Below are 22,283 nucleotides of genomic sequence, written 5' to 3'. Positions count from 1 at the left end.
GTGAGCATATGTTACGAAACAATTCTTGATGTCATGAATTATTGGGAATGGAGTGACCACCCTCAGGCTATTAAATAATAAGTAACTTTGTAAACATATTTATTCGATGAAAAAAAAAGCCAACTGAGTTTGTTACGCCCATTCTTCTCAGGTCTGAGGCATTCATTTTGGAATGGGTGGTAGTTTTTTTTTGACTTTCAATAAGTGATGTCACCTATAGGAGTAGTAGTGAGGATATACATCCTATTTTGAATAAAAATATTTTAATTTGGGACCCATAATTAGTTTTATTTCCAATATTTGTTTTGTATGGACATATTTTCTATGAGAGAATTTATTGACACACGGTTTTACAGTTCTTCTGTGAAACAATTTCATTATAACAACAGGCAGCATATTTTACTTAATAATTCTTGATGTTATGAAATATTTTAGACAAATTCATGTGTCGGATCAGCTAGTATTATTACTATCTTACCATCTTCCTCTTCATCTTCAATATATTCATCAAGGTCCTCTTCCTCTTCATCCTCGTAATCTTCTTCACCGTATTTCTCGAACTCATCATAGTCAAAATCAACACCAAATATATCTTGACCTTCTTGAAGTGACCTAAAGTACAGAGAATATATATTTTTAGTATCTACTTTAAAGTATGTTTTGATGATAGAAAGCTCTTAAAATGATATAGTAATAAAAAGTTACAATGAAAAAGAGGTTTTTACCATGAAAACATATTTTTTTAATGAAAAAATATGTTATAGTGGACTGAAGTATACCTAATGCGATCCAATCCCAAATACAAATAAAAACGAATAATAGTTACATAATATTATGATTATGTTGTTTTGAATCCCATAAAGCATGTAAGCTTAGTAGCGTGTAAACGTCGAAAAAAAATGAGTTTAGAATTAGCCTCTATTTTGAGAAATTCAGGCACACTAACACAAAGTGTCATACAAATCGCGATTATAAGACGTAGCTTGTCACGTACACTAAACTAATATTCCTGGCCTGTTTTTATAGGTTGTCTAACTAGTTGTTGTTTTGTTTGATGTTTTTTGTTGTTAACAGCAAGAGAGAGTCTCTTCATTATCTATATATATAAATTATCTGAGCTTGCAAGCATGCTTTATGGGCTAAATCTTTCAATGTTTGCTAAATTCTGCAAAATAATATGTTCATAGTAAATAAGTTTCTTATTTTTCTTTCTATTACTTTATTGAGTCATTCAGAGTCGAGCAGGACGGTCAGCTGATGGTAATTGATACGCCCTGCCCATTACAATGCAGTGCCGCTCATGCAGATTCTTAAAAATTCTGAGCGGCACTACAATTGCCCTCTTCACCTTAAGACATAAGATGTTAGCCATATAATTTGCCCAGTAATTTCACTTGCTATGGCGCCCTTCAGACCGAAACACAATAAAGTTTATACATTACTGCTTCACAACAGAAATAGGCGCCGTTGTGGTACCCATAATCTAGACGGCAGCCTGAGCAAAGGAGCCTCCCACTGGTAAACATGATTATACATTACATCTCATTGATCTCGCGCTCGATGAAATGATTTAAAACGAAAAAAAAAATTAATTATGAATTCTTGACTTCATCGTCACAATGTAGTTATTAAAAAATATAATTACTGTCAAAGGAAAATAAGAAACTCCGACCTTCTAGTGAGAAGGGTGTGTTTTTAATATATTTAAGATTGCTTTCGCTAAGAAACACATTGGGTGTGGTTCAACCATTCAACAACACAATTATAACTACATATTATTTGTGGCCATATTTCTCTTGCCGCTTTTAATCAATTATGAATTAATCCACTTTTAAGGCCATAGTTACTTCTAATGTAGTACATATTATATGAGCGAAGAAACAAACAGTAATGAATAGGATGTGATATCACTTATTGAACGTCAAAAACTACCACCCATTCCAAAAAGTAGGAACTTCTCAGTGCTGAGAAGAACGGACGCAACAAACTCAGCGTGCTTCTTTTTTTTCATAAAAAAATATGGTTACAAAGTAATATCGTACAATTAAACTTATTATTTAGTAGCCTGAGGGGGTCAATCCATTCCCAATCTGTGGTATCATTTCATGAAAGTCATTTATGTTATAGTAACCTTTACCACACAAAAATTCCACCTTCGCACGACACGCCACAAGTTAGGATATCATCCCCACCATCTGGATGTGTGGCGGTCCTCCACAGTGCGGTTTTCAAGGAGCTTTCTCCCTCGTACTACGTGTTTCCGGGACGATACGACATGGGTAACTTCAAAAAAAAAGCACGTACACCTTCCTTAAAGGCCGGTAACGCTCTTGTGATTCCTCTGGTGTTGCAAGAGAATGTGAGCGGCGGTGATCACTTAACACCAGGTGACCCGTACGCTCGTTTGTCCTCCTATTCCATAAAAAAAATCTTTAAAAAATTATTTTGAATATCGTAACATAGCGTAACATTTGTTTTGAACATTTCCTTGCTGTATGAGCATATATCGCCCCACAAAAGACTTACTAACTCGACTTAACCTTGTAGTAAGCATTATAAGTTTATGTCGGTTCCTAGTGCTAACATTACAGTCCTAAAGAGCAATTTAGCTTTTTTACTTACGCGTCAGTAAATATAGGCTTTCGCTTCTTCTTACGTTCAGCAATAGGTCTACCATCATCATCGACAATAAAGTCATCAGCGTCGGACTCCAGATCCTCATTCTCATCATCATATTCAGCTTCACGAGGAGCTGCAGATTCAGATCGGTTTTCGTCCTCCTATAAAAAAATATTTATTAAAATATGTCGTGTTGTCATTATGTTCTTCCACAATCTAGGGCAGTGATTGTTCACGATTGTCCAAATGCAAAAACCAAGCTTACCACAAATGCAAGAAGCAAACTTCTACAAGTGGTGTTCGATGAACTTTCCAAGTAGGTATCAACTACTGGACTTCTTTGGTCGATGGATTTTCAATAGATTACTATTTATTGCAAACCCTAATTTTCATGGCAATATAGCAATCGAATTATTACATAAGGTAATAATATCGACTGTAATAATCGACAAGTATACTACAGTTTCTTTAAATTTACAAAAAACGTATTTAATGTTACATTTTACCAGTGGGAGGGTCCTTTGCACAGGATGCCGGCTAAATTATGGGTACCACAAAGGCGCCTATTTCTGCCGTGAAGTAGTAATGTGTAAGCATTACTGTTTCGGTCTGAAGGGCGCCGTAACTAGTGAAATTACTGGGCAAATGAGACTTAAAATCTTATGTCTCAAGGTAGCAGTTGTAGTGCCGCTCGGAATTATTGGGGTTTTTCAAGAATCCTGAGCGGCACTGCATTGTAATGGGTAGGACGTATCAATTACCATCAGCTGGACGTCCTGCTCGCCTCGTCCCTTATTTTCATAAAAAAAAAAGTAACATCACTCACTTCTGTGATTAAGTATACGAATTTAATTTGCACCAAAAATTATTGACAGTATTCGAACACGCTCCTCTCAGGTTAATCGCTCATCTGGTATTCCACAACCACCCGTTTTGTGGGTTAATTATTGCAAGGCAATAATGCATCGTACAGCCACTTTGTTGAATCAATTACCTGCTGCCGTTTTCCCGAACCGATACGACTCAGGGACCTTGAAGCATAGAGCATACTCCCATCTTAAAGGCGGGCATTTTGATGTGTATTTTGATCCCTGGTTTTGTGGTGAGGAGGACCCTCAGCTAAAGTGCTGAGGTAATCATCCATGATGATTACATGAGCCTTTTGACCGTTTTATCTCTCTTGTATAAAAAAAAAAACACCAAATACCTACTCCCAGCGTAATAAATATCGATCAAAGTTAATAAGACTACACAAAGACATTCTCGAGTACTTGAAAACAACCCACAAGCAGGTCTCGAAATGTTGCATGTGGCAAATTCTTGACTTGCTCCATTATTGATTAGCAAATGTAAGTAACCAGTGTTGATAGCGCAGTACGTATGTCCCCATAGTGACTATGCGTTGTGTGATTACCAAATTTTCAGTTAAAACTAAATAGTCAATTAATATTTAGTTTTAATGTAATTTTTTCTTCACATATTATCGCGGAATAGCATTGCCTATAGTAGTGTTAGTGTCTCATAATTCATGCCGTATATTAGCTTAAAAGTAGAAAATGCTTTGGGATATTATACATACCTCATCAGAACCGCCAACAAATAATTTCTCTGCAATGACCTCTCTCTCTAAGTCCGGGTCATCCACACCCTCGTTGTCACTATCATCATCCTCCAACCGACGCAGACGTTTGAATTTGTTCTGTGTAACAAATATAAATTGATAGAGTTGTCATTGTCTTGGTATTTCTAGCTTTATGTTGTGGACATGTTTATTTTCTATTTATTTTTTATTTTATTTTATTCGGGAAACAAACAGTACAACTTAATACAAGGTACATTCTAAAAGATCCATGTTTCTGTAAAATAAACATGAACATTGTACTCATTTCATGTTTTCTTTATTGTAGTTGTTGTAGACAATAGTGTATGCAAGAGCCGTAAAAGAAAAAGGAATGTATCTGATGTAACTAGAAAAAGGAGGTGTGAAAAAGAGTCAGGGCACAACTTTGGACAAGCCTACATAAATGTCAAAGGAAATACTGTACTAGAAAAAACTTTCAATAATGAAGACTGTGTATGTGTTCATAAATCTAACAGCAAACTGCTGATGGAACATTTATGAGCTTGGAAACTTTAACTTACAATCTGCTTTATATTTGGGTTTATCAAGGTGACAAAGAAACTCAGAACAGACATTGCACAAATTTCCAATAGACGCAAGTACTCATGAATATACTATTTGCCAAGTGGAAATGGTGGAGACAGATAAGTATTAAAGGACTTTTTTATTTAATCTTTGCAAGTAAGTATTATATGCACAACTGACAAGTTTTGTGTAATTTCACCATTAAAGTGTGTTGATATCAAATTGTTTTTTTTTCCTCCTTGACTGATATAGATCAAGATATTTTGTATCCCAATGGATGCTCCATTGAGAAGAATAAATATGAACTCTTGCCATATATCCCTAAACATAAGTTCTATCGCAACCTGAAGACTAATAATTCTGCACAAGATAATGAAGATGACTTCTATAATAATGGCCCAAGCCAAGGCTAACTTTCTAATATGGTAGAATAGTGGCCTAAGCAAGAGACAATTTTCTATATAAGTTGTGTATTCATTTGTTAACATAAAACTAACAATTAAATTATTATTTTGCATGACCTAAGTTTGATTAATGTTTGCAATTAATGCAGATGATAAATGCTCATTATCTCAATACTTTATGTGTAAGGCTTGGGTCACTCTTCTTCTACTGAGCGACTTAAATGTTATAAAAAGGTGATTGAATCAGTAAATTATGCAAAAATTAATCCACAAAGGTTCATGTTGTAAGGTTTCTTTTTCTTTAAGGGTAATAATAGAGCAGACCGAGCAAATAGCACACCTGATGTTAAACAGCCTCACTGGCCCATACTATTGACAATATAATCTGAGTATTAATACAGCATAATACAGTACTTACCCTGAAGATTAAGATCTAAAATGTTGCATGTGCCTGTAAATTCACTTCCACACCATAAATACCATAACACAATAGAAGGTGCAGTACCAAACACTGCACAAAGATAGTTCTATTTTTACTAAAATCTCAGTTTCTGTGTTTTCTTTTGCATGCCATCAGAAATGTTTTGTGTACATCTGGTCCTATTGTCTGGAATGCTGATGAACTGAAAGAATGGATACTTACCCTCGCTACTTTAACACCCAAATTTTCTTCAATTAAATCATAATCTTCATCCTCAAGTCGGTCATCTAATTCATCATCGCTTTTTTTTCTCTTCTTTGGTCCTGCACTAGCATCTGAATCTTCACCATCACTACCTGACTCCTCTATAGGAGCATCATCAATGAGGTCCTTTAATTCTTCCCGTAGACGTTCTTCATCATCTGGTATTACACAAAAGTTATATATCATGCATATTTAATTACTGCTTACTGTAATTTAATATTTAAAAATAATAGACCATAAGCATTAAGAACCCATTTAACGTACTTGCTAGAGTTTGTAGATCTGTATGCAGTGAGATCATAAATTGTTGAGTAGTCTGAATATGCAGACAAACTTACATAACCTTAATGTATAGTCGTGCATGTTTGCGAAGTTAATAGACTTAAGTATGAATTTAACATAAATAACGGGAATCAAACCTTCTTCTTCATCGTCTTCGTCATCACTTTGCACAGCAGCTTTTCGCTTGGGTTTTTTACTTGCTGGCTGTTCGTCTTCTTCAGAATCAACCTATAATTCGATAATATTTGCACAATAGCTTTTAAATGCCTTAAAAACTTAGACTAGAAATATAAGCGTACAGCTTGTAATTATACCAACCTCACTCTCTTCTGCTTCTGATTCCAAGAAGTCTGCCATTATTGACTTCAGACACTAGTTTTGATTAGAAAAATACCTAATAATATATTAAAATTAGCTTTAAATCTGTATTACTTAAATATTACGTTATCTTGAATGTTAAAACAAATTAATTGAGGGCAAAATTCTACAAACTAATCACAAACTACAAATTCCCTACTAATTCTTTACTTCAAACTCAAGACTTATGTGACAAGTCTACTCTGTCTCTGACAAATGTAGTTTTTTTTCTATATTAAATGGCCTCGTCGACTGAATGTTGACGATTCGGCCAACGTCAAGGACAAAGTTATTAGAAATGTGATGACAGTGACAAATGATAACTCAAAAATTGCACGATTCGTAAAATTTGGCATATCTTGTTCAACTCTTAGGTTGAGGTTCGAGTCCTGCATGGTTTATAAATTTTGGTTACAAAAGAGATGGACAAAAGAGCCCCAGAATATAATATATAAAATCTATGTTATTTTAAGGCAGATATCTTATAGAACAAAAGTAAAAAAGTACATATTGCTCAGCAGAGGTGGATATAAGCTATCAGAGGCTAAAGAAGTTGTGTAACAAAGTTACGTACCAACAAAGTACCAAAAAATATTTGCAAAGGTTTTCCTCTGCGACCAATAAATCTTTTCAATGCTAGAATTTAACTTTCAGATGACAAACTAGTAACGAATTCTAAGTAAAACAAACAAACTACATAAATAACATTTGTCCAGTTTAGCACTCCTACCTTTCCAATTTAAAGTAACAAAGGCCCTGCATAATCAACCCCACATCTATTAATGGAAACCCTGGTTTTAATGTTTCACTAGGTAAGTTGCCTATTAGTGGCTCGAATACCTCTCATACGACAACATATAACGCATTGGTACCAACTTTTTAGCTAGGTTTCACCTAATGGCCAACAGCTATCTCGAATGTGTGATAATAACAAAAGAGTTCCCGCATGCAATAACCTAATGTGTTCACGTCTAAATAATAACAAAGTACTGCTTACTCGTTAACTAGATAGGATGCTTTTTATTTTATGTTGAAAATTCAAATTTACCTAACGTGCTAACTCTTATAATGTTGTAATTATCTAGGAAGATATTTAAACTAGACAGATTAGATTTTTATTTATTGGATGTTTATTGATGCACTTGGCATATATGCACTTAGCATTATGTTCAAATGGAAAGGACTACATTTGTATGATTTTAATAACATAACAATTATTCATTTAATACACGAACTGAAAACGGGCCGGTTTGTCTATCGATTTATGTTTTAAAGCGTATATTTTATATAAACCGTAATACATGGGCACTAACGTGATGAAGTCTTAAAGAAGTCTTGCACAGCGTTCTCCCCGTGCGTATTATTTTACGTGTAGTAATAAAATGCTTATAACTAGGGTGAGTTGAGTGACTGTCACTGAATGCTATTGAAACAAGCTATAAGACCATGTATAAATTATTCATATTGTGTTTTTATTTTATTTCACACAGACTTTTCATTCAACAATAAGTGTTGTAGCTGGACCTACAACCAATAATATCAATTAATACAAATGTCTAATACCTAACTTGTAACGTAGCATTATAGATCGTAGAAATAGTAATCGTGCATAATAACTGTAATAAGCGTATGCCGAAAGATTCATTCTGACAAGAACATTTTATTTTAAATAACGTAGTATTAGCTCTGATAAGAACATTTTATTTTGTATAACGTAATATTAGCTCTGATAAGAACCATTTCATAATGCTGTACATCAACTCATAGAATCATACAGATCACCAGTTTAGTCATCTCAGTGAAGTTTCAAGCATCGTACTTTCTCTCGACGATCGCAGATATATTCACGTGATCAGTCATATGCTCCGCGTTACACAACCGCACAGCAAGGCCGAGCGTCCTCGAATGAAGCGTCGGGACTCGGGCGATTTTTTTGAGAGGAGGAAATACTGTTACGTTCCGGGGCGTAATATGTCGGACTCGAGTGTCCGCGTAAGCGGACACCCCATACCGACTAAAACCTCCTCTGTGCTGTTAGCAGCCCTGGCTTTCACAGCGAAGTAGGACGTGGGCCGTGGAGGCAGCAAAGACTACGCAACAATAGTCGCGGGGCGTCTCCTCTCGAACCTCAGACCGGCTGTGTGCTTATGTGAAGGAGAGAGAATGAAAATGAAGATGAAATGAAGGTGAAAGATGAAAAGGTGATAAGAACACACTCGTCGGCGAGTGTGGTGATGTTTTGTGTAATGTAAGTGTGTATGTATGTGTTTATGATTGTATGTATGTGTGTTTGTATGTATGTACGTAGTGTAAATGTTTGTGTGCATGTATGTTTGTGTCTGTTTGTGGAGTGTGTTTGTGATTGTGTAAGTGGTGTATGTCAGTCCGTCAGTCAGTCCGTGTGTGAGTGAGTGTAGTGAAGCGATTACAGGACGAGGACTAGCGTCTCGTCGGGTATCAAAAATGTGTGGTGTATCTAGGGTGCGGGCAGCTGACCATCGTCAGAGTGACGAGTGCCAGTGGTTTGCGGTGTTAGACCGCGCCTACGCCTGCGAAGGCGGTGTGTGCGTGTCTGTGTCGGTGTTTGTGTGGGTGTCGCGTTCACGATGGTGATGTCGTCATCCGGGTCTACCGTTACGTGTCTGGGACGTCTTATTGGGTTGAGACTATGCTGAAGAGGGGTGAACCCGCATGCCTTCCTAACCAAGATGTTGGGATGGTTAGGCGCCTTGTCAAAGAAGCGTCGCGAGATCTCTTTAGTGTTGAGCTATCGTCGGAAGCTCTGGGTCGCGGTGAAGGTCAACGTTTCGGATGAACCACGGGGCTCCGGTTGCCATGCGCGTGAATTTATTTTGAACTACTTGCAAACGACGTAAGTAGCTCGGTCGGGTGTGCGCGAAAACGACGCTTGCGTATGACAGTATGGGCCGTACGATGGTTTTGTACAGCGTCACTTTGTGTTTGAGCGGAAGTTTGCTTCGCCCACACACACTGGTGTGTGTGTGGGCGAACATCCACTGGGATAAAGGCGACTGAGGACAAATCGGGCTCTATTGCATACCGTATCAATATGTTTCTTGAAGTTCATATTGCTGTTGAACGTGACTCCTAAGTATTTGTAATCCTTCACCCACGGTATGGGTGTTTCATACAGTTTAATAACGTCGGTCGGTTGTTTTTTAGCGCGGATGCTATTCGCGTTACCGAAGAGTACCGCTGCACTCTTGGCTGGGTTCACTTCAATCCGCCATTTTCTGAACCAGTTGCCTAGTTCATCGACGGCGGCTTGAAGCACTTTAATGTTCTTGCTCAAGGTTGAGCGGTTGGAGCCAAAGTAGAGTGCCGTGTCGTCAGCGTACTGAGCGAGCTGGACACTAGGAAACTTGGGAATGTCGCTCGTGAAGAGCGAGAAAAGAGTGAGAGAGAGGACCGAACCCTGTGGCACGCCAGACTTGATGGGTCTGGGTGAGCATAGGGTGCCCTCTACTCGATATCGGAAGGAGCGATCAGTAAGGTAGGCTCGAATGATGCGCATGAGCCTGTCTGGCACTTCTAGTTGATACAGCTTGAATACTAAGCCGTTGTGCCATACCTTGTCGAAGGCCTTCGCGACATCGAAAAACACGGCTACCGTGGTAGAGTGAAATTGACGCCGTATGAGAATATACTCGGTGAGTCGGGACACGAGTGAGCGGTTCTGAATCCAAACTGTATGTCGGGTATCAGGTTAAGCTCCGCGATGTAATGATTAAGACGCGCGAGAATTAATCTTTCGTAAAGTTTCCCGATCGAGTTAATTAAGCTAATAGACCTATAGCTACTCGGATTAGCTTTAGGTTTATTGGGTTTTGGGATACCGATAACAATGGAATCCTTCCATTGTTCGCGGAACGCGCTATTAGACAATAGAATATTAAAAATGGTAACCAATAAAGTAATAAGAGTCGAGGGTAGGATTTTAAGAACCCTATTGTTTATAGTGTCGGGCCCCGGGGTCTTCTTGGGGTGAAGCTCCTTAATGATTAGCTTCACCTCTTCGTAAGAGGTGGGTTTTATTACATCGCCTGAAGGGCTCAGAGCGGAGCGACGTTCAACTTCACGATCAACTTCGTCAACGTGTGTCGGGTCGGCTGCTGCATTTGGAGAGCACTGACTCTCGAGACTATCAGCGAGGCATTCAGCCTTCTCATCGTCATCGAGCGCCGGCTGCAGTCCCGGTCAGTCCAAAGGAGGCATGACAGTGGGCGGCTCCTGTTTGAACGAGCGAGGCAGCTTCCAGAAAGCCACATGTGATGGCTTAAGGTTGCCGAGCAAGCGGTCCCAACGTTCGCCGCGGAGTTCCGCGATACGTTCCCTTACCACCTGCTGTAGGTAGCGGAGGTGGCGCCTATTCTCCACCGACGGATACCTGTCGTAAAGTGTAGTGGCTCTGTGCTTCTGTGTGAGTAAGTTCCTGAACTCTGGAGGCAGGTTTAGGCGATGCGGTTGCATCGTCGGAACCTGCCTGGAGCAGGCCTTGATCCTATTCTGTATATGTGACGTCACATGAGAGATAGCACTGTGAGCCGTGTCGACCGAGTCGATGACGTCCGGTATACGGTCAAGGTCGTCGGACTTGATAGACTCGAGATACTTTTCCAGCCGTTGCCAGTCGATCACTGTTTTCGTCGGTGGTTGAAAGTTAACCGGTGGGCCTAGATTTAGGACGACGGGCCGGTGGTCTGACTCTAATTCGTGAAAAACCTCGATTGAATTTACATTGAGCGTTCCGTTTTTAAGTAACGGAACGTCTAGAATGTCGGGTCGGTGCGCGACGTTATCCGGATAACGTGTTGGTTCGTCGGGTGCTATTACTGAAAAGTTCAGCGTGTCTGTGAGAGAATCTAGTAAAATTCCGTTTCTATTTGTGGCTCTACTTTTCCAGCTGGAGTGTTTGGCGTTAAGATCGCCGCCCACTATGACTGCGGCCCCGTGGCCGAGTAATGCTTCTATATCTGTGTCTAATATTTGTTTGTTCGGCGGAAGATAAGCTGAAATAACAGTGATCGGCTGGTGATTCGCCATACTGACCCGGATGGCAGAGGCCTCGATGTTAGTGAGGACCGGAGGATCTAGGTATACAGTGTAGAGACCTTTTAAAATAAATGAGGGTGCCGCCCATACGGGTGGTGCGATCATTCCTGACTAAGTTATAATTAGCGATACGCGGATCGCGTATACGTGGTTTTAGAAATGTCTCTTGCAATAAGAATAGATCTAATTGATGTTCGTGAGCGAACTCCTTCACCAAGTCTAGTTGAGGCTTAAGGCCTTGGGCGTTAAAATACGCAATACGGAGCGTATGTGGTTTAATCCGTCCGCTTACGTAATTGGCATCGCGAATTTTTATACTTTCGCTCTATATCGGTGAGGGCACGGAATATTTTGCCGTTGCCTGCCATAACTTGCAGGAGCGACGGCGGGTGGTCCCGGACAGCCTCGAGCCTGCTGGCAAGGGCTGTGATTTCATCTATGTCGAACAGCTCTGACAGTTCGAACATGAAGGCAAAGGTGCTGCCGCCTTGGTTACCTGTTGCCGCGGACGCGGGCGCCGGTGGCCTCGGTCGCGGTTCCGCCGCCGCCGGGTGGGACGCTAGCGGTGGCCGGAGGGGCGCGGGGACCGTGAGATAGGCCTCTGTGGCAGCGTTGGCAGCCGGAGGAGACCTCGCCCAGGCGTTTACCTTCGGAGGCGGCGCAGGTTTGAAGGTCGGAGTGTACTCCACCTTCTCTGCTCTGCCTTGCGGCTGGCGGCGCCCTGGGTGACGCTTGTGTTTGGGTGCCTTGGGACACCCGCGATAGCTCGCGGGGTGCCCCTTCTCCCCGCATAAGACGCAGGCCGGGGGCTCCGCGCATTACGCTGGTCGAGGGCACTCCAGCGTGCCGTGTTTTCCGAGGCACTTCACACACCTCGGGGTGTGTTCGCAGTTGCGTGCCGAGGCATCTGTGACACTGACCAGGCCCCCCGCGGTTGCGAGGAGCTTCGGCCCGGATGCCCTGAAGGGAGCAAACCGATTTAATATTAAAAATTTCCTTTCCCTCTTGCGTGAGGTCGAGGACGACGAGAACCATGTTAAATGGTTGTTTGTTGGCGGTTCCGCGCATACGGTGCACCTCGTGTGCAGGGTAACCCTGCTCTTTGAGGTCCGACAGAATGTCGGCCTCGTCTAACTCTCTGGGGACGTTCCTAATAACGACCCTCAGACGCTTCTCCACAGGCAGGGCGTACGTGTGGAAACCCACACTCAGCTCTCTAAGAAGAGATGTCAAGGCGCGGTGGTCCGCTACCTCTTTGGTCTCTAATTTGATGAGAGATTGGTACGCCCTCGCCTGGAAGGAGAGCGTCTTCGGGATCCTATTTTTGATAACCAACCAGCGGCCTCGGTCTCCTATAAAAATAGGAGGCGGGCGCTTGGTCGGAGGCGGTACGCGGGCTTTAGCGGGCGCGGGAGTGGAGCCAGTCGTGACCGCGGCTTTCTTGGTGGGTGTGCCATCAAGAGAAGGCGATTCGCGACCGCGCTTCTTCTTGCGACTGACGGTGATGAAGCCGTCAGCATCCGACGCGACACTCTCCGCTCTCGACGGTAGAGCGGTTTCCGGCTGGGCCGGTGAAGCACTGGAAGCCTGAGGGGCTTCCGTGCGGTCAGGACTGACCGCGGGGACCTTAGGGGTCGCCTGCGCGTCAAAGTACGCCTGAAGGACAGGCGGACGGGCTGATCGGGTGATCACTTTCCTTGGTTTTACCGAAGCTACGGAGCTTGTGTCCGAGTCATTACCTAATTCCATTTCGGATTCCCCGTCGGAACCCGAAACGTCAGATGATGAGTTATATTTTTTGGATTTCGCTCTAAAAGCCGGATCCACTGTCTCATCTATAGTTTCCTTAATTAGCGGAGCGATCTTCTCCGTGAATAACCTATCTAGTAGGGTGCTTTGAAGGCCCTCGTCGGCAACCATTGGTGAAGCCATGGTTGTCATATTTAATAACTAGGTTGAGCGGGCAACAACCCCCGCTGCCCGAGTCAGGCAGAGGGGGAATATAATAATTAAGTGGACAACTATAGTTAAGTTGTACAGCAAGTGTACATTAATAAATAATATTAATAATAATAAAATATGCAAAAATTAAAAGAAATTAATAATAATTATTAAGCCTAAGACTTAGCTTTGCTGGATGTAGACTGGCTGGGCCGGAACCCCGATGCACGCTGTGGAGGCCCCCGCGGAGAAGACACACACGGCACGAACTGCAACTCAAAAACACACACGATTAGCGTGCAGAATCGCGAAACACAGCACAGGTGCTAACTAACACGATCGTAAAACCGGGTAATTAACATAGATAATAACTAAGCTACGTTCCGCGAAGGAACGTAACAGGTGCGAGACACAAAGAGCGGGACTCTTAACAATAGCGCGCGATAACAATAGCTAGCCCAGGTGGCCTGAGCAGATAGTGCGATAACGCAGGTAATAAAAATATTCGAAGGAGGACAGATAACGCGGCACGTGTGCTCGCGTTGCCTGCCTGAATCGAACTCGTCGGGACTCGGGCGTCGATCGCTATTCATGCAATTTCAATCAATGAGCAACAGCCGTAGGTTCGGAATGCTCATTGACATCGTATGATCGAGGTTCGACGCGAGTTTACACAAACTGCAATAGCATTAGTTTTAGAGCGTAATAGAACACATCATATTATTCTCAAATCTTATTGAATGAAACGTTTTACTATTGGTTAAAATGTAAGCTCTAGTATTGGTGTGTATTTTCTGCACTTGTAAATATTTTTTAAGTAACGATTGTAATTGCGTAACTAGTTTTAAGGATTTTGTATATATATCGTGTAACTTTTTAATAAATCATATCTTCCATATATCTTCCACATATTCCTCACAGTCAAGCAGTTTTATTTAATCGCCAAACGCTCAGTCTCTAAAGTGTCAAAATAGTTATATTTAGAATAAATAATAATTTTCAATGATAATTACTTATTTTATTTACTAACTTTTATGTGTTTGTAATAATCATTATATGTTCTTTATAAAATAAAACCAAAATATACCTTCCTTCATAGTAATATTTTGATATATTCATGCAGAAACATACCCACGAAAATGATAATCAACAGAAATTGCTCGGGTTAGGAGACGTTCTTCCAAAACGATTTTATGAATAGATATTTAGCTTCTAGACTTTTATTTATATACCATTCGGTAGGAAATTTGATATAGATTTATTTTAATACTAGTAGATTAGATTATTTATAAAATCCTATACTATTTGAAGCAAAAAGTAGACTGGGTTAGAAAATTCATTATAAAATCCAAAGATTTTTATCCTATACATTTTGTCATGATAGTCTATGTTTTCTGTTCATACACTACATCTATTAAAATGGCAATGAAATGACCTTTTTAGCAATACATATAAAACATGTACACCATAAAACAAAAACTATTGAAAAAAGTTAAACGAAAGTAGCTTGCGTGGACACAAAACCGTTACACACACACACACGCTTACACAAATGCTTACGTGTATTTACACGGGTGCCCTAACTTCGCGCTGCTTGAGAATTCTGCCTTTCTTGTGGTATATTGTGTAGCTTGTAGTAAGACAAGCTACACAATACAGTGTATATTTAACGAAAAAAAAATATCCGCGCGCCTCCCGCGAGCAGACATAATATGTCTGCTTGCCACTCAACGGTCCTTTTTTATACAGACATAATATGTCTGCTTACCATTCAACGGTAGTTTTGTTAGCGTTATTGCAACGTCCGACCAATGACAGCTGACAGTTGTGAAACGTCCCGATGACGCGATTAAGATTATCCGACGGCGAGCGCCAGATTCATCATTATTAAAAGCGATATAATTACATAACGACTGCACCTATGGCTATATAAAAATACATTCACGTAGTTAAAAGTATATAAAATCAACATTCAATTAAACTATGTTTTTGAACCAAAGTTATTGAAATAAAAGGTTAAAGCTCGAGATTCTGGCTAGAAATGTGATAAAATTTTCATTATATTAAGTTTTTATGTAAAATATTAGCGCGCACATTAATAAAACTTGTTTATTATTCAAAAAGACTATATAACCTATTTTTTGATATTAATATGTCATTACTTCAACCCACGGGATTGTTGCAATAAACTAAAATAAAGTACCCATTCTTAGTACGTGCGTAAAATTTATCTGCGGAATGCACAAGTAAAACGTGAAATACTTGGTTGTCTCAATACATCCAGAATGTTGAATATTATAAACAATATAATTATGATATTTTGTCCCTATTACAAGCAATGATTTACTGATAATTAATTGGATTATAATAAAAATTTGAACCAAATCGATACAGTAGTATCGTATCATACTGTTATAATACAGATATAGCAATTGTAGATTATTAGGTATATTATATATACCACAAAGAACAATCTTCGTGCGCTGTCTTGTAAGTGAACCGCTTGCTGCAACGCCCGGGAAAAAGTGTACAAAATTGCTTTGTCCGTAAACTAAAACGGAAAAAATTAAAACCGCACAATAACTATTTTTACAAATAATGTAATAATTATCAGTACATGTTTTTCATTATTGAATTTAATTTATTTATATTTCCAATAATTTGTTGTTTGTCTACAAAAATGCTTTGTCCGTAAACTAAAACGGAAAAATTAAAACCGCACAATTGTTTTTACAAATAATTTAATAATTATCAGTACATGTTTTTCATTATTGAATTTAATTCATTTACATTTCCTATAATTTGTTGAGTATGTGACATTGTATCGTAAAATGTGCATTCGGGGTCATTTTAGTCATAATATTAAGACAACACCTAAGATTACCCCTCTCAAAACTATTGTTCTATGTTAGGGGCGGGCTGGGGCAGTCGGTGACCTTTTAGAATAATAAAGGGATGTCATTGTCAAACTCATGATTATCTGACTTTGACACATAAACCTAGATACTAGATGTAGATAGAAAATAATCATCTATAAAAAATATAATATAAGACGGAGGTTTAATTTAAGAATAATAATGTTATCTATCTACTATATTATTGGAGCTTAAGTTATTTTTTGTGTTTTCCAAAAATCTGTAAAATTATTAAAGAATGCCTCCTGTAGTCAAAAAAATTATTTATGCTGGACAAAAATATGTTCCCATTGCGAACGGAAGTAAAGTATGTTTTTTAATTTTTGTTTTGAGTTTTACTGTTTCATAGTTTTACATAACATAATTAAAAAATAGTGCAGTAATTTTTCTTTTAAAAACAGCAAGTATCGCCATAAGAAGTTTCCTTATAAATAATGGTTGTATTTTTTTCTCCATAGGTACATTTCCATTTCAAAACATTTAAATTGGGAAAAGAACGTACATGTATTGATGACAGTAGAAAAATTGGGAAGAAAGAGCCTATGGTGCTAGTCATTGGCCACAAGTTTAAATTAGAGGTTTGGGAGAGTATTGTGCAATTGATGGCTATAGGAGAGGTGGCTAGTTTTACTGTTGAGAAAGAGGTAAATATACCAGTTGAAATACATCACAAATTTTGTAACGGTTTTACACCTGGTATAAAAGATGAAATGAAAAAAGATGAAAGGTGGTAACCATAACTACTACTACTACTATAACTGATTTTAATACATAACAATTTTCATCAAGATCATTCAAGCAATTCTTGAGTATAAAGGGACAAATGTATAAACAAAACTTATTAATCACATGATTGGTGTCAGTGAATCATAAAATTATATTATGTATATCACAAAGTTTTATTTTTTTATATACTGCTTAAATATTAATATTACAGATGGGAATGATCAAATTAATCATTATACTTTTCAGTTAGTGTATAGTTACCCATTTGTGTCAAAAACCTTAAGAGAATTGGGTCAGGAACAGCATAGAATCAAACACACATGCACCATGACATTGCAGACGGAAGGCATAGGATATACGGATCTAGATGAACTAATAAGTAATCCATGTAATTTAGAGTTCATAATAGGTATGTATAGTTGTAATAAACCCGTTGAACCTCATACTGAGAGACAACTGTTTGTAATAACATTTCATTTAGAATTATTAAAGGTTGAGCGATCAGATGAATATGAAAAGGATCTTTGGCAATTAAGTATTCAAGAAAGATTAAAACTAGTGCCAGAGTTGAAAATGAAAGGCAATGAATTGTATGCCAAAAAGAAATTTAATGAAGCAGAAGATAATTATACCCAGGCCTTAGGAATCCTTGAACAATTAATGATTAGGTAAGAATGTATTCCATTTTTTAATTAAGGAACAGTAGGAAAATATGCCATCTACCTCTTTGGTCCTGTGCTAGATAAAAGTTTTTAGCATTACCATAATAAATTACTTTTTAATTTTAAATTAATCTCTATCACAACTTTGAAAACAAACAGCGCTGTGAGGGTGCAATAAAATCACCCATAATTATCTTTATGCACTCTTAAAAGTAATAGTATTATTAATAATTTGAGATAATGACAGAATGTAGGCCAGGATTTTATTATAAAAGTGTTTAGATATTAATTTTTAAAGGAATACACATAATAGGGCCAGAGGCTAGTAACCCTGAATTAATAAGCTAGGAATCAACTTCAAATCCCCATATTATGTGGAAACATTTATATGATGAAGCAAGGACTAGTCAAAAAGGAAGGGCTCCGCGCTGTGATATTAGAGAGTGAAGCACCTTTATGCTTATGTTTACCGGCTTGTTTTCTATCCTCACTGTTATGTAATATGACAAGGAATCCTTACTTTTTTAATTATGTTCATTGTATTAAATTAATTATTATCTGGCGCCCATTACAGGCCATCCCTAATGTGCCTAATTTGGGTCTACATAATTAGTGTAAAAAGTTGTCCATTGACAAAGCCTATCTAGTGATTATGTACTTCTTAGTTCCAGCTCCTAAGTAATATTAAAAATCAACAATTGATTTTCACTTACATACAAATTCTATGTTAGTTACTTTGATAAGGTACATTCAACATTTTAAAATAAAATCATTAAAAAAAACTTGAATCTTAATTCTTATATAAAATTATACAATTTTAATATTTAGCAATGTGAAATGACAAAAAATAAAAGTGAAGATTTTAAAAAACACTACTACACAAACTATTAATTGTGTTCATAATTTTTTCTGTAGGTCCTAAATGTGTCATCTTAATGTCTTCGTGAAATGTTTCAGATAATCTTTTAATTTTTTTTTAAAAGGACTAAATTGTTTCACATTTGCTCTAAAATAACTATTTGAAAATGCTTTGACAGTGATTACCATTCCAGACACTCCTTTTGATTTGATTCTGTACATAAAAATACCAGTTCCAGTTTATTTTTCCAATTTTGAAAACAGCATGTGTGCTACTGCTGCAATAATACTTTTAAAAGCAATTATCTGGTGTTAGTGTGGCCTCCTCCTTTTTTGTGTAAGTATTTAATCTTGCAATAAATAGCCAATTTACTTTTCAGAGAAAGAAAAACTGATGACGAATGGATTGCATTTAATGCTGTTAAACTACCAATACTCCTTAACTATGCACAGTGTAAATTGATTAAAGGGGATTACTATTCAGTTATACAACATTGTAATACAATCTTGGAGTATGAACCTGGTAATTTAAGTGTAATTATTAATTAAGTTTCTAGAAAGAGAAATAATGTGTGAAGGTGTATCAAACATCTCGATTAAATTCAAATTTAAAATGCTGTCATTATTAATGTGTATTAAATATTACTCTGGTAAATGTTGATCTGACTGTTCAGGCTCCCTTGACTTTACCTAAATTAGTGTTACATAGAGTGACAGCTCTGTCTCATTTTATAATCACAAAGTGAAACAATTGAATCAATGTGCTGAACCTGAATGAAGGCTTTAGAGGAGTTGTATGAGCGCTGTCACCGGGTGGGTGTATGTGCTTATTTTAAGGCCATGTTACATTGACTCAGACCACACAAGCAAGATCATTCTGTTTGTTTGTGTGTTTATTGGTTAATCTCTATGTGTCTAGTTCATAAAAACTTAAATTGTCACAGTAATTTTCAATTTTAGAAAACGAAAAGGCCTTGTACAGGCGCGGCAAGGCGCATGTTGGTGCTTGGAATCCAGATCAAGCAGAAGAGGACTTTTTGAAATTAAAAGCAATAAACCCCTTAATGACTGCCATTGTTGATAATGAACTTGAAAATATCAGGCTATTACGCAAACAGAAAGCCGAGCAAGATATGAAGGCTATGAAAAAGCTGTTTGTAAAAGACGAAGACACGCCAAAATAATTTTTATGATAAATATGAGTCTTATCAATAGAGAAAATAATTTAAAATGGCGGCGTGTACTTTAAATCACAGCAGTAGAGTTGATTTACCTGACAGTATTTACATGTATTAAAAACTTAATTAATAGGTAAAGAAATTTTTTACTATACTGATAAGACATAATATGGTTGTCGAAATAATTAGCCAGGCTCTGCAGAGTGACCGCTGACCGATGTGACGTCACACTACACTGAGTGCCGCGCCGTGTTATGACGTCACCTAAGCATTTCCCGCCGTGTAAAATAAGTTCTCGTATTAGTTTAGTATAATGTAGTAGTACCTGGTGTTTTTCTATACACTTAAAGTTTCATGTTATTGAAGAGTGACTTTGTCAATTCCACTCTTTAATTGACCTACATACCTTTCCGCCATAAGTGACGCTATTTTAAATTATTTTCTACATTGATAAATTATACTGAAGAAGAATGTCTTCAATACGTTTTGAACATGGTCTATACTTAATAATTTTAATATCATTTATATTATATATTCTTTGATTTACGCGAGTATCACAAATTTAAATAAAATACTTTTAATAATACTAAAAAAACGAGAACACCGTCCTTCAATTTAGCTTAAATCCTCTACAGGAAATATCGCCTTTAAGGCAATAAATGGCGCTAAACATACTGGCAATTATATTAAATTACTTTCTCTTTCCTGTCTTGCTTTCGCCGTGAAAATTTGGCTCTGGAATTGAAATGAAATGTCTAATTAAATAAAAAATGTTAATTTTTACCAAACAACCAATGTAAAATTTCGGTTCCACGCATTTTAATTATTTTATAAGTATTCTATTTAAATCATTGTTATACAAGAAGTCCAGTTACCTTGTAGAATATTTATCAAATTATATCTAATATTTTGTTTATTTAATAAATGTAATGGAGACTTAATTATTTTATACATTTGTTATAATAAATTAATTTAGTTCAATTATGTAGTATTTTTATTACAAGTTAAAAGCCACAACCTTCTTTGGAGTGGCATTATCGGCTGATAAAGCAGACTGCTATTCTGAGTTGGAATTGCTTTCTATTACAAGAGAAGGAACGTACTTTTATACTCACACCTTTTCGGAAAGGGCTTTCGTAGTTTTTCTGGATATTGAATAGTTTGATAGACCAAGAAGAAAATATCATTTAGATACCAGCCAATAATAAACTAGATTTGTTTAGCTCAGTGACAGCACATTTGGATTAGTGAGGTCGCACACCAGTGCCACAAGCTACACGCATCGTACATTTGTGTCGCCACAATCATTGCGCTACAAATCAGCTTGCTACAAATGTATTGTATACGCGCTTATCGGCAGCACAGTTGTAGCGTGGCACCGCTTTGAGAATGTCGACATCATCGTCTGAGGATTGACGATTTCTTGATGTGGCGATTACTTAGAAAAAAAGACGTTATTCGGTTCATCCGCTTAATCAAGATTCTACAATTTACGGGAATTTTAAAATTTCGAAACTTACTCCTTGAATTTTTCGCCAATTTTAGTCCAAATAATTTCTGTAATCTGTCTGTTGCTATAATCAGTGAGCGTATGGTTGTATATTGGGTTTTTTTCAACCTCTGCAATAAACTCAACGTAAAATTTTGATGTTATCTTTCATTTTTGCAAACATACACGACACAAAAAACGTACGTGTTCGATTGTGTTCGTGTAGCGCGTACGTCTCGCAACACAGTGTTGATTGCGCCCGCTACAAATGTGTCCTTAGTAGGTACTCCTTAGTGCTCGCGTACAGATATCCGGGGACGTTAATTGTGTCGCGTTTCAAATGTGGCGCTCGAGAGTAAAAGTGTTCTGTGATGTGGCACCACAATTATCAAGATACAAGTATGCTTGGTGTGCGGCCTGCTTTAGGAGCTTCAGGTTCAATATCTACTTGTGATATAAATCGATAATTATGTGTTGTTAGTTTTTGCACATTTGCACAGAAGTTGTAAGTAGTCTTTCTAATATGTTTACTTACTTAGGTAGGTTTTGATCCAGCGGCCAATAGATAATTACAGGTAGTACCTACATGGTAAAGGCCAGTGTAAGTAAATGCGGAAAGAAGTGAAACTATGTGCTTTCGGGAATGCTATAATTAATTTTAATTTATATACGTATTGGTAGCTTTCCAATTACAGAGCATAGTGCGACTCAGTGCCGCACAATGCCATATTGTGCTGATAATTAATTGGAACATGAATTAGTTTTGCAAATCCACCAGCAGAGAGGGCTAAGTTCAGTGGTGAAAAAAATAAGGTATAAGTGACGGCACGTATGTATAGCGCTGAAAGAAACGGGAAGGGATAGCTGCGCATGGGTACTGTTGCGTACGCCTTAGACACATTACTTTAATTAATTAATAGTATAATAATATAATTATTTTATTTTATT

General features: G+C 37.9%; 2 protein-coding genes across 3 annotated transcripts in view; one reads left to right on the top strand and one right to left on the bottom strand.

Moving 5' to 3' along the window:
• Positions 1-6,658, bottom strand: part of LOC126979345 (transcription elongation factor SPT6) — a 40,580-nt gene extending 33,922 nt beyond the window's left edge. Inside the window, exons 1-6 of the mRNA XM_050828586.1 lie at positions 6,455-6,658; positions 6,274-6,364; positions 5,813-6,012; positions 4,199-4,318; positions 2,623-2,780; positions 479-612 (exon numbers count right to left, since the gene is read on the bottom strand). Of these exons, the coding sequence (XP_050684543.1) occupies positions 479-612; positions 2,623-2,780; positions 4,199-4,318; positions 5,813-6,012; positions 6,274-6,364; positions 6,455-6,493 (742 nt within the window). The 5' untranslated portion in view covers positions 6,494-6,658. The remainder of the gene's footprint in view (positions 1-478; positions 613-2,622; positions 2,781-4,198; positions 4,319-5,812; positions 6,013-6,273; positions 6,365-6,454) is intronic.
• Positions 6,659-16,513: 9,855 nt separating this feature from the next.
• LOC126979347 (AH receptor-interacting protein) lies at positions 16,514-20,830 on the top strand. 2 transcript variants are annotated; one of them, XM_050828589.1, is made up of 7 exons: positions 16,514-16,729; positions 16,881-17,066; positions 17,395-17,557; positions 17,630-17,816; positions 19,049-19,086; positions 19,122-19,191; positions 19,629-19,702. In XM_050828589.1, the coding sequence occupies exons 1-6, from the start codon at positions 16,661-16,663 to the stop codon at positions 19,124-19,126; spliced, it is 648 nt and encodes a 215-aa protein (XP_050684546.1). In that variant the 5' UTR covers positions 16,514-16,660; the 3' UTR covers positions 19,127-19,191; positions 19,629-19,702. The 2 variants fall into 2 exon arrangements, with proteins under 2 accessions (XP_050684546.1, XP_050684545.1); XM_050828588.1 differs by having other exon boundaries at positions 19,049-19,191; positions 19,629-20,830.
• The last annotated feature ends 1,453 nt before the right edge of the window (positions 20,831-22,283 follow it).

Source organism: Leptidea sinapis, chromosome 3 (genome assembly GCF_905404315.1).
Source record: "Leptidea sinapis chromosome 3, ilLepSina1.1, whole genome shotgun sequence".
In the NCBI taxonomy this organism is placed as follows: Eukaryota; Metazoa; Arthropoda; class Insecta; order Lepidoptera; family Pieridae; genus Leptidea; species Leptidea sinapis.
Note: the sequence above shows the minus strand (reverse complement) of the source record. Positions and strands in the feature narration are given on the sequence as shown.

What these genes read in the sequence shown, in the direction of transcription:
- LOC126979347 (XM_050828588.1), top strand. Translation starts at nt 16,661, where the DNA reads ATGCCTCCTGTAGTCAAAAAAATTATTTATGCTGGACAAAAATATGTT. An exon ending in GTTTTACTGTTGAGAAAGAG is followed by an intron (nt 17,067 to 17,394) that starts GTAAATATACCA and finishes TATACTTTTCAG; the next exon opens with TTAGTGTATAGTTACCCATT. An exon ending in AATCTTGGAGTATGAACCTG is followed by an intron (nt 19,192 to 19,628) that starts GTAATTTAAGTG and finishes TTTCAATTTTAG; the next exon opens with AAAACGAAAAGGCCTTGTAC.